Genomic DNA, 12,979 nt, shown 5'->3' on the forward strand with positions numbered 1-12,979 from the left:
CAGGCAGTCTGTAACAACCCACACAGCTCTAGTTCACGCTGGTAACGACCTAGAGCACACCCCTCAAGTCCAGAGATGTAATCCGAAGACATGCAGCGATTTCTTCGGTCGTTAATTCAGAAAAAAAACCTAGTGCGCTCTGCCTGGCTACGTTAGCTAGCTGTTTATATTTGCACTTCCAGGATATTTGCACCTCCAGAAAAATGGCGTATTTATATATATATATGGCGCGTGTTGCATTGTGGGTAGCTCGTGACGTCACTGTGTGTGAAAGAATGTGTCCAGCTCGGAGGACGGCGCGTATTGGCTTTTTTTTAAATCAAAATTTAATTGTAGTTCGTTGTCAACCTTACCAAGGTACTTAGGAGACGTCATTTGTGTCTGAATAACGTTTTGTTCATGAGTTATTGATCCGTGAAATTTGCTGTTCCTTCACTTTATTTGTAAATATACATTTATTTTTGGACGACAATTTAGCGTGAGGAAAGGCAAGTGTGGCGTGAGTGCGTGAGATATGGGTTAATTGCGTGACTCTCACGCTCAATGCGTGAGTGTTGGCAGCCCTGGCAGCTGTCAACTCAACATTGTAAATAACCAACCAAAAACGATCGCCGGTTCATCTTGTTTTTGGCGTGAGAATAGTTTGGGCAGCGTGAGAGCGTGAGATTGAGAGTGAAAGCGTGTGTCACACGCCAGATACGTGAGAGTTGGCAACCCTGGAGTCAACCATTAAATAACTCCTGCACCATTTCACTATTGTAATAAACTTTCAAATGTTTTACTGGTAACAGCGTACTTCTAAACATTTGTTGAACCAAATTAGGGTAAGCTATAGAGGTGGTGATTTGTAATGCAAATCTTTCTTCAGGTTTATTTTTCCACTTGTGTCAGTAGGTCAGGTTGAAGGAGCCCATCGTTCAACTCCTTGACTAATCAGCCAAACGTTCAGATGCTGCTTTAATAAAGGCACTGCTGGAAGAAATACTCTTCTCTTTTACATTAAAGAGAAGAGTATTCCAAAGTGTAGAAACAGGGCGTTCCTGTTGCTTACACTAACTACGACACTTAGTTAGATACAATTAAAACATTAAATGATGCATAGTTTAAGTTGACATAACAGTCAGCTCCTTCTAGGAAGATGAAATTAACATTTTGATATCTTGAAACAATTGATTAGTCCAAAATATTTCAATTGAAAACATTCTACAAGTAACTGCTGCTAAAAACATCTTAACATCTTTTACATTTAAGAATGATACTTTTATTTTTTTCAAATCATATTTATTCAAGAAAAGATATGAACATCATACATCATATACATACAACTTTGACATGTGGGGAATACAGGTAGGCTAGGCCTACACATACATAAGCGGAACAACAAAAGTAGAAAGATAAAGAAAAGGTAAATAAAATATAAAAGGAAATATTTATTTTTATTATATTAATTATATATTTGGATTTGGTTGCCTGCGTAAGCATATGGCATGGTGATGCCATATGCTTTAATTCCAGGTTTAATTTATCCTAGATGGAGTGTATGTGGGACGTGTTGGATTGGGATTGTGAATCACTGCATGTGTGGTTTACGTCAGTTCTTGTCAATTTACGGCATCCCGCCATTTTATTTTCAACATACAGCCAACCTCACCACCGCCACAACTAAACAACGCACACGTTCAACTATCTGTCGCCGAACGGCCTGTGTACGTTCAGCGGACCACCTTTAACTTATTGTTGGTCCATCGATTTGCTAAAGTAGCGTGGCTCGGTAGGCCTGCTTGCACCGTTCGCTGGACCTCCTGGTTCATGGTGTGATCTCTGAAGATATTGGAGGAGAGAGGGTAAGAAATAAGCTCGAGGCTCCTTGTTAGCATTGATAGCATGCTTAGCTTGAATGCTCGGTTGAATACCTTCACTACGGTCCCACTGCTGTAGCGATGATGACCGGAGGGAAACTATTGTTGCGTCAGTACTATCTAGAATGAACACAATATTTGTGTATAAGCAACGATGTTTGGTTTTGTTATAAAAACGTACACACTGGGTATCTGATGGAAGTCGTAAACAACAATCGGCACATGTGTGTGCTGTCTGCGAGCTTCCGTTCTTGGTGTGGGCCTGCGATTTACTGGTAGTTTTATGTTAAAGTTCGTTTTTGGTAATTGTATGGCATTAACTGTTATTATTAGGTGAAAGATGACGCAGTTTTTACCCCCGAATCTGCTGGCTCTCTTTGCCCCGCGGGACCCGATCCCTTTCCTGTCTCAGTTGGAGAAGCTGCCCCATGAGAAGCATCACAACCAGCCGTACAGCGGCATCGCACCGTTCATCAGGCATTTCGAGGTCAGTAGCTATTCTTTTGTTATATCTTTATGTGTTGATTTTTGTTAATTTTCTTTTTCCAGCGAACGTTCCCATTCTAAATATTATTTTTAAAATCCCTATGTGATCAGGATCCTAGAGATGCCCCCCCACCCACAAGGGCAGAGACCCGTGATGAGCGGCTGGAGAGAAAGGTGAGCTATGAAATGACGACCTTGACATGAAACCCTTATGTAGATTTGCTAGTTCAGGATGTAACAGCCGTGTGTATGAGACACTAAAACTCAGGCTGTCTACAACTCTGCATAGATGCTGCTATAATCTGATGATGGAACGCATCATCAGTACTTTTTCTTTTGGACATCGATACAGTACATACCAGCCTGTAAACTATTCTATATGTTATGCTCCCATGTAGCCTTAGCATAGTCAAAGTAATTGACAGTGAAAGCATAGATAGTGGGTTTGATCATGGCTGACAAACTCCTTGTTGGGGATACTTTAAGCAAGTGCCTTGAGTATTTAATATTATACATTTTTAAAACAATAGTTTTAAAAATGGGTTCTGGCATCACCTTTTGGGATCAAAGCAGTAGCTCAATCTGTAGTAACTAGGAAAGAGATGGGTCACCGGTTGGAGCCCCCATCAGAGCAGATACTGGTAGCTGGAGAGGTGCCATCACCTGTCCGATACCAGAAAAACTTTAATAACGGCGTTGTGATGCCAAACGGCGTCAATTCAGACAGAAACACATTCACTTATGGGGATGAGCGATATGCATCACAACCCCTACACATTGGTATTTGTTAGAGCCACCCTTTGTTGCAATAACAGCCTGGAGTCTTCTAAGAGAACCAAATGACCAGCTCTGCACAGTGTTCTGGAGGGAATGTTGCCGTTCTTCTCTTGGCAGATTGGCTCCAGGTTGTTGGGGTTGGTTGGATGATGCCAGTGAACCGCAGTTTTCAAAGAGTGTCACATATTTTGATGGGGTTGAGATCTGGACTTTGACTTGACCACTTTAAGACGTTAACCTTTCTATTGTTTTACCACTGCTGTGTTATCTTGGTCTTGTCCTTTGGATCCTTGTCCTGCTGAAAGGTTCCGTTTCTCCAAAGTTGTTTTTTTGTAGCACACTAAAGCAATTTCCAGGTGGCCGACGGGCAAACGTGTTAAACGGCCTCCGTATTTTTTCTCCATGTACTTTGCTCCATCCGAAATGCCCAGTCCCTGCTGATGAAAAGTATCAAGCAACATGAGAGGTATTCCTCGAGGCATGGGCACATTTGCGGATTTGTGCCAAACCTAGGGCTTTGAATTTTGAGAAAAAACATCTGCGTCTCTGTCTCATCAGACCTAAAACCCTCTCCCAAATCTTAAAAGGGTCACTCTAATCCTTTCTGGCAAACTCCAGACATGCTTTCATATCACTATAGTTGAATAATGGCGTCTTTCTAGCCACCCTCCTATATAGGCCAGTGTTATGCATAGCTCTGGTTGACTCGTGCACCTTCACCCCGCTCAGCCACTGAACTCTGTAACTCACTCATACCCCTTTCCTACCAAAGCAGTTCCAGAGCCAGTTGAGAGATGGTCCTGTCTAGGTGGTGTAATGCACCTTCCACTATTAATCCAACAGTTCAAACAGGGATATCCAAACACATTTAAACCTTTTATTTGTTATAATCTGAAATGTTTTCTCCCAATATTCGTTCTCATAAATAGAGCCTGAATGCACCGACTCCTCTGATACCAATGGCTAACATTACATTATAATCCTGATGATTTCAAGACTGATGCGTCTTGTTCATAATTTTGAGCAGTTCACTTTTTCAAAAACAGTTATATTTTGGTAGAAACAAATGCAAACGTTTGCTTACCGAATTGCAAAGGAATCACTCGGATGTATTCATGGGGGTCTAGCAGCACCATAGATAACATTTATACAGTATTAACAATACATTTGTACATTTGATCTAATTATAGATCCATATCATATATTTACCTATCTGTTCTTCTCATTGGGTTGCTGTATACACTTCTTTTTAATTATCATTAAAGCTGATGCCAGTGGGCAAAATTGTCCTTCAATCCCAAGAGGGCGAATTTTTCCTAGCAAAGACTAGCAATGTCCAGTTGTAATGCAGACAGTGTTCCAGTTACATATGTTAATATAGAATTACAAATATTGTATTTATTTTTCTACTGACTTACTTGACCTGATTCATGCATGATTCTACCACGAATGTTCAGTTTACAGCTGCTTTTGATACGATTCTTTCTGAAACATGGGTGTCTGTACAGTTGTGGAAGATTGACCATTTCCTGCAAATGTTTTGTTTTGCAGAGGCGAGAGAAGATTGAGAGGAGGCAAGCAGTGGTGGAGACGGAGCTCAAGCTTTGTACGTTTTTCTAGTGCCGTACCATTTATGCCTTTTCACTGTATATGGTTACTTGTTGTGAACTAATTTCATTTTACTATTTACGTTATGACAGGGGACCCCCATAATGATCCCAATGCACAAGGGGATGCCTTCAAGACTTTGTTTGTTGCACGAGTGGTGAGTATGTTGAAACAAATGAATTTGTGTTTTGAAATGTGCTCTGTAGACAAAGGTAATGTGATTGAATATTTTTGGTTTATGTCTAATGTTATTCTGTTTCTGCTGTAGAACTACGATACTACAGAGTCCAAGCTTCGCCGTGAGTTTGAGGTCTATGGTCCCATCAAGCGGGTATGTTCAGTTTCTGTTTCTCACATCTTGAGACCTGTACAAACGTAACATTAATTATACCAACTGATTATATACTCTTAGTTCCTCAATTAGTAGCCATAACATCTTCCTGCAAGTACTGTACTGCCGGCAAGCGAAGACATTAAATCCATTAATATAAATGTTTTTCCTTAGTCTGTCATTGTTGTGTTTAAAAAAAATACCTAAGCAGCAAAGATAGGAAACATACATTGTGTACACTTCCCAATTAGTTTGAATATGTATTCTTAAATAGATTCAGTTGTGCATTGTCAGTTTAGCAAAAATTGCGATTTAAATCACATTTTAACACTGTTGTTAATAAAACTGCAAGTCTGAAGGTACGTTCACACCGGACGTGATGCTATTTTTGTTTAGGGTGTCAAGGCATAGTCGCAAATTCACACTTGTGGCGCGATTGCCTGGCGTTGAATCAGAAAACCAAAACATTAGCTGTTAGCACACAGAGCTCACAGCTCCTCATATCTGTTCAGAAGCTGGAGAAAAGTTCTGAATGTACAAACTACAGACTGTCTATGGCAGGGGTGCCCAATACGTCGATCGCGGTCGATCGCAAAGGTAGTGTGGGTAGATCGCATTGAAAATTAAAAAATATATACAGTGGGGCAAAAAAGTATTTAGTCAGCCACCAATTGTGCAAGTTCTCCCACTTAAAAAGATGAGAGGCCTGTAATTTTCATCCTAGGTACAATTCAACTATGAGAGACAGAATGGGGGGAAAGAATCCAGGAAATCACATTGTAGGATGTTTAATGAATTAATTGGTAAATTCCTCTGTAAAATAAGTATTTGGTCACCTACAAACAAACAAGATTTCTGGCTCTCACAGACCTGTAACTTCTTCTTTAAGAGCCTCCTCTGTCCTCCACTCGTTAACTGTATTAATGGCACTTGTTTGAACTCGTTATCAGTATAAAATACACCTGTCCACAACATCAAACAGTCATACTCCAAACTCCACTATGGCCAAGACCAAAGAGCTGTCAAAGGACACCAGAAACAAAATTGTAGACCTGCACCAGGCTGGGAAGACTGAATCTGCAATAGGTAAGCAGCTTGGTGTGAAGAAATCAACTGTGGGAGCAATTATTAGAAAATGGAAGACATACAAGACCACTGATAATCTCCCTCGATCTGGAGCTCCACGCAAGATCTCACCCCGTGGGGTGAAAATGATCACAAGAACGGTGAGCAAAAATCCCAGAACCACACGGGGGGACCTAGTCAATGACCTGCAGAGAGCTGGGACCAAAGTAACAAAGGCTACCATCAGTAACACACTACGCCGCCAGGGACTCAAATCCTGCAGTGCCAGACGTGTCCCCCTGCTTAAGCCAGTACATGTCCAGGCCCGTCTGAAGTTTGCTAGAGAGCATTTAGATGATCCAGAAGAGGATTGGGAGAATGTCATATGGTCAGATGAAACCAAAATAGAACTTTTTGGTAAAAACTCAACTAGCCGTGTTTGGAGGAGAAAGAATGCTGAGTTGCATCCAAAGAACACCATACCTACTGTGAAACATGGGGGTGGAAACATCATGCTTTGGGGCTGTTTTTCTGCAAAGGGACCAGGACGACTGATCCGTGTAAAGGAAAGAATGAATGGGGCCATGTATCGTGAGATTTTGAGTGACAACCTCCTTCCATCAGCAAGGGCATTGAAGATGAAACGTGGCTGGGTCTTTCAGCATGACAATGATCCCAAACACACCGCCCGGGCAACGAAGGAGTGGCTTCGTAAGAAGCATTTCAAGGTCCTGGAGTGGCCTAGCCAGTCTCCAGATCTCAACCCCATAGAAAATCTTTGGAGGGAGTTGAAAGTCCGTGTTGCCCAGCGACAGCCCCAAAACATCACTGCTTTAGAGGAGATCTGCATGGAGGAATGGGCCAAAATACCAGCAACAGTGTGTGAAAACCTTGTGAAGACTTACAGAAAACGTTTGACCTCTGTCATTGCCAACAAAGGGTATATAACAAAGTATTGAGATGAACTTTTGTTATTGACCAAATACTTATTTTCCACCATAATTTGCAAATAAATTCTTTAAAAATCAGACAATGTGACTTTCTGGATTTTTTTTTTCTCATTCTGTCTCTCATAGTTGAGGTATACCTAGGATGAAAGTTACAGGACTCATCTTTTTAAGTGGGAGAACTTGCACAATTGGTGGCTGACTAAATAAATAAATGACATTAGTAAAAACAGCTGACGGCTGCCATCAAACTTGAGCAATTGAAGTGCTGCAAATCTTCACATCGCTTCACACATTAGAAAATGAACAGTTCAAGGTCACAAGTATTTACAGAAAGATGTTTATAGATGGCATATTAAACAAGTCTATATTTTATTATTGTTAAGTTTCAGCTGGTTTGGATTCAACTAAAGTGTGTGGCCTGTATATCTAATGGGTGTGGTAGATCTGTTTGGGTAAAGATGAATTCCACAGCCAACTAATGCCTCCATTCCTGTTTGTTTCAGATTTACATAGTCTACAACAAGAGGACGGGAAAGCCTAGGGGCTATGCATTCATTGAGTATGAGCATGAACGAGACATGCACTGTGAGTACCAATATTAAGAGCTCTCAGCCAAAACCATGATGTATGATCACAGGTTTATGAAGAATGATGTCTGACATGCAGGCGGGCTCTTCAGTTGAACCCCCTCTCCTTTTTACTATATTGATATTTTAGGGAATGATCCTGGGTTGTCAACATTCTCCCTTACAAGGGTGACTACCATCTAATCAAACCAAATATATGGTTTATTGAATCAGAGTACTTTACCAGATTTATGTTTTTCCAATTGCATGTTGAAACCAGAGTCTGGTGGTCGTGTGATGTGTGTGTGTGTCTGTGTTTGATGCGTGTCATTGGTTGACTAATAGTCTGGTTGAGGAGGGGAACCACTTCATTCAGTGGGGCATTCTGGGAAAAGAGGGAGGATCAAGAGGTAGAACTGTCTTTCATCTGTGAACCTCAACCTCTGGCCTTTCAAAGGGCACACGGTCTTAAACTGTTAAGCGTGGTAGCTCTGTGGAAGATCATCTTTCCTGGTGGGACTGTGATGGTAAGCACAATGGTCACATTGGTCACCAAGCATCAATAGCTTGTTGGCCAAAAATGTTTTACGGACTGTTGGAAACCTAGCTTGTTTTGGCAAACGTGTTTATTGGTAGTCTTCAAACCTGGTCAATGTGAGATTGGTTCAATTTACTGAGTTAGAGTAGATTTTAAACTGATGGTGATGCCATAGTGAATAGGGAGTACTGTCATTAGACGAGTGAATGGTGCAATCTAGCCCAATAACACCATTCTAAGATATAAAATGGCCTCGTCAAGACCACAGCATCATGTCGTCACATCAGGGGGTGAACTGAGGGGGATGTGGGGCTAAACAGTATATTAACTGTGTGTTGTTCTCATTGCCACTGCAGCCGCCAATCTGTGATGGCTATTGGCCAGAGCTGGCTGGCAGATGATGATGGTTATGATACATCTACACCCTACTACCACAGCTCAGTATATGGTTGGTATAATGGGTTTGTATGATGGGTAAGATTTCTTTCCACCCTCCATCTCCTACATAGGAAAGAGGAGCTACGTTCAATGGGTAAAGTGTATTACTTTGCAAGCCTTAACGGGCTTTTACTGCAGTAACTACTACTTGGATGTTAGGCTTTGACCATTGAACGCACCCCTGACCACTAGCTTTTTAAATGTTACCCAATGATTTTGCCTTTTTTGTTGAAGCCACCTCAGTTGGTCGTATGCTTCTCAATAGCAATAATTTAGCTGTATGCAAAGGGAGGGTGAAATGTTACACAGCTGTAAGTCCTTGCACATTCTTGTGGAGTTATTAATAATTTAATCCAGCAGGGAAGCCACATCAGTAAAATGATTCTCAGGAGTTTATTCCTTTTTAAATACAGAAACATATGTGGTAGGTTCCTTAGTATTCTGTAACTATGTAGGCTGTACAGAAAATGTATCCTGCATTGACTGTCGACTAATAATTTTGAAAAAGTATATTAAATCTTCATGTCAGTTTGGAACTGTGTGCAGGCACATTTATCTTAACCAAACAGTTTATTTTATTATCCTGTGCATGTCAATCCATACTTTTGTGTCACAATTTATACATCTAAGCCTTTCTGTGACTTAATTCCCTAATCTGCCAATTATTTTGGAGCAAAATGTTCTCTGTCCGGCAGGTTGTAGGTGCTAATTAGCCACGGCCCCTTTTCATTTATAAAATATTCAATCCGGCTGGGGTTGATGTACAATACTGTCCAAAGTAATGGGACTGAGCTGGCTTTAATAGAAATGGTCGATGAGGGGAGTTATTTTGTAACTGCTAAATGGGCTTTCCATACATGTCTTCACTACATAACAAAGGTAGACACTAGTTTTTGTAGCCTCACACATGAACTCATAACAATAGTAAAGTCAAAAATGTTAAAGAAATTGTTTCTACAGTTTCATATCAGTAAATAGGTTGAGACATTGGATTACTGATATTTCACAACACTTTAGATCAACAACATGTCAGTGAACAAGACTTCATTGAATTTGTAGGTTTACAAAAGACAATGTTGTTTTTTCAGTTTTGCTAGGACTGGTGGGGGTTTGGTAAGGCCCTATCATTGGATGAATGATCTCATCCTAAGTGAGCTAATAAAGGGGGGTGCTGGTAAGGCCCCTGATAGAGGTCTGGTAATGGTATGTGTATTCTGGTGCTGGGGGAGTTTGGTAAGGCCCTAAGAATGGGGCAGAGACTTTAAAAGGCCCTTTAGTGAGAGAGCATGGTAAGACCTCTGTATAGTATGAGTGAGGGAGTTTGGTAAGGCCCTCAGAATGTGTATTTGAGGATTTGGTAAGGCCCTCGGACTGTGATTACTGATGGGTTTTGGTAAGGCCCTGCTCTTGGATGTTCAGTTCTCTCCTCAGGGATCGTCACTACTACAGACCAGTGTAGCAGCCAGGATGAGCCAGATGTCATTTTTCACAAATGGATCAGAGACTATTGTGTGGTATAATGGAACGAGGTGTGGTACTAGGTCTAAATAGATATGAGGTTTGAAATCTGCCACATGTCGGAGCCCCCTTTTTTTTAATCAATGTTGATCTCCCATAAAGCTTGTAAAATATCTCCAGAGATCATAGAACATTCTACTACCATGCCAATGTATTCAATGAAAAATAAAAATCCTACAGCTAAAAGTTTAAGATGCGTTCGATTTCCCTGACTAGTGACATGCTGTTATCGGGTTATCTGCCGTGCTTTTGTCATGGCCAAATAGTGTCTAAACTTTGTACAAGAACCTCATACCATGTTTTACTAATATGATAGAAATTTGTGATTTTTCCAAGAAATTCAACCTGTAAAAAAAAAAGTCACATATTGGTACCCAATATATTAAGTTGCAATGATAACAGTACTTTAAGAAATATATAGGATTACTACTATCATTGATAAAAAATAGAGCTGGGTATTTAAAAGATGCAGTAAAAAGTGTAACATAGAAGTCACTCATCGGGTGGAAGGAAGTCTGCTCCCATTTCCTTCGGCTTTTACCCAGAGAGCAGCCATCTCGGCCTCGCCTGCTCCTGGTCAGTATAATAATGCACTGTTTGTTTCCTTGGCCACATTGATAGTCATATAACTATCTCACGTCTGCCTTTCCCTTTCTCCATTTTTCTTCTCCAGCCGCCTACAAACACGCAGATGGGAAGAAAATCGACGGTAGGAGAGTGTTGGTGGATGTGGAACGAGGACGCACTGTCAAAGGATGGCACCCTCGCCGGCTAGGTCAGCTGTTTCTCATTTACAGCTCAAATGTGTTTGTACAAATGGTGAACTCCTGTAAAGAAAAACTCAGGGTGTCGGATGTGTCACCTTAACTGGTGTGTTGTGGTTCATTCTTAAATCTGTTATTTGTTTACATACATTATGAAGTTACATGTCTCAATGATTACCTCTTATTAACCTCGAGACACCTACGGCATAGATGTTATTCACAGGCTCTTGTCACTTAGAAACTGCAGAGCAGCAGTGTAACATCAAGCTCTCACCATCACTGCTTCCTGTTCTCTTGCTCTTTCCAACCCCCTTCATAAACATGCTACATTTAATTAGTTTGGACATTTTGAGACTTAGGTTTGTCAAAGCTAATTACAAGTCAGCACCTCCACTAGGATGACTCAAATGTTGTATGGCACACATTGGGTGTTTGCCGACAAAGCCAAGTGTGATGATTGACGCTGTGGTCTCAAGTTGACACATATTTATCTTTTCCCTTTTCTTCCTTTAACTAGGTGGTGGATTGGGTGGCACTAGGAGAGGGGGGAGCCGATGTCAACATCAAGCACTCAGGCCGAGATGATGCATCACGTTATGACGATCGGCCTATTGGCGGGTAAGTGCTTTCAAGAAAGATCTGTTTTAGTATAAAATGTATCGCTTTTTTTGTAAAACGGTCTTTCATTTGACCTGCTCTTAGTGATCGGGAGCGAGGGGAGCGACCGGAGCGGAGGGAGCGCAGCCGGGAGCGTGACAGAGACAAGGACAAGGACAGAGAACGCCGAAGGTCCCGTTCCCGCGAACGTCGTAGGCGTACCCGTTCTCGAGAGAGGGAGAGAGAAAGACCTGTTGGAGCAGTGGAGGATAGCATTGGTAGTACCCGGCGTCGAGAGCGAGAGAAGGAACGTGGCGGAGCAGGGGGAGAAGACAGCAGGAGTAGGGAGAGGAGTCGAGAACGGAAGAGAAGGAGCAGGAGCAGAGATCGTAAGAGAGACAGGGAGAGGGGCAAAGGTCTGGAAGGGGAGGAGGTCAGTCAAGCAGACGGGGCTGCGGAGGGTGGGGAGCGGGTGCTGGAGGAACATGAGGGTGAAGTGGGTGAGGGCATGGAAGAGCGTAAAGAAAAGGAAAGAGACCGCAGGCGCAGCCACAGAGACAGAGACAGACGCAGGGGAGACCGTGACAAAGACAGGGAGCACAAGAGGGAGCGGGGGGAGAGAGACAGGGGGGAACGCAGAGAGGAGCGCCAAGGCTCCCTACGAGATGATGCGCTACCCCAAGATGACATGGGCAATGAGGATGAGGGGGGAGCGCCTCCACACATGGATGAGTACAGTCAGGACGGGATGATCGACCAGCAGTCTGTGAAATCCGCTGATGGCTATGGTTCCAGTGAAAATGGCTACAAAATGGAGGCCCCAGGAGAGGAGTACTGAGATCTTCTTCCAGCAGGCTCCCGCTCATACATGTTCTCATACTATACTCTGAATTGGCCCTAACCCTAAAGGATGTCAGGGCTACTTCAGTTCAAGGCATCTAGCCACCTCACCTCCCATCTTTCAGAATCTGTTGAAATGTTCCTATTGTTGCACGCAGTTAAGTCACTTAACTAATTGATCTCACTATAGTTGCAGCTCTCCTGCTTTGCCCAACTAATCCGTGCCACTTAATGTTATCAGATTGCCTTGGCTGCAAACTGGTAGGTTTTTTCTTTTCACTTGGCTTGGGATGAAGTGTAAAAACACAAGCTATACTTTTTAGATGGGTAGATTGTGTTGTCTTTTATTTCTGAATCATTAAGCAGTTAGATTGTATACTCATTTGAAACTAAGTGACAAATCTCTCCAATGTTTGTGATATTGAAGGAAATGTAGTACTCTGTGACAATTGAGGGCTGTTCTGTTTATTCATTCTTGAATAAAGTTTTTTTAAATTATGTCTGCTGCTTGTATGTTAAATTTGCATAGTCATTCTAATAAATGTGTGGCTTAAAGCCAGAGCTCCTTATTGTGACTTAACTGCTTTTTTCAATCTTTAAAGTAACCATTTCAATCATCTAAATGCAGTATAAACGTAAGCT

At 41.8% G+C, this 12,979-nt stretch overlaps 1 protein-coding gene across 1 annotated transcript; it reads left to right on the forward strand.

The window, feature by feature from the left end:
* The first annotated feature begins 1,599 nt into the window (after positions 1 to 1,599).
* On the forward strand, positions 1,600 to 12,906 carry LOC117560052 (U1 small nuclear ribonucleoprotein 70 kDa-like). Its single transcript, XM_034236803.1, is given in 11 exon segments — positions 1,600 to 1,844; positions 2,193 to 2,346; positions 2,457 to 2,519; positions 4,674 to 4,728; positions 4,823 to 4,887; positions 4,999 to 5,061; positions 7,580 to 7,661; positions 10,810 to 10,911; positions 11,418 to 11,443; positions 11,445 to 11,518; positions 11,603 to 12,906. Coding segments are annotated over 10 exon segments (1,410 nt in total). The 5' UTR covers positions 1,600 to 1,844; positions 2,193 to 2,199; the 3' UTR covers positions 12,336 to 12,906.
* The last annotated feature ends 73 nt before the right edge of the window (positions 12,907 to 12,979 follow it).

Source organism: Gymnodraco acuticeps, unplaced genomic scaffold, assembly GCF_902827175.1.
Source record: "Gymnodraco acuticeps unplaced genomic scaffold, fGymAcu1.1, whole genome shotgun sequence".
Lineage (NCBI taxonomy): Eukaryota > Metazoa > Chordata > Actinopteri > Perciformes > Bathydraconidae > Gymnodraco > Gymnodraco acuticeps.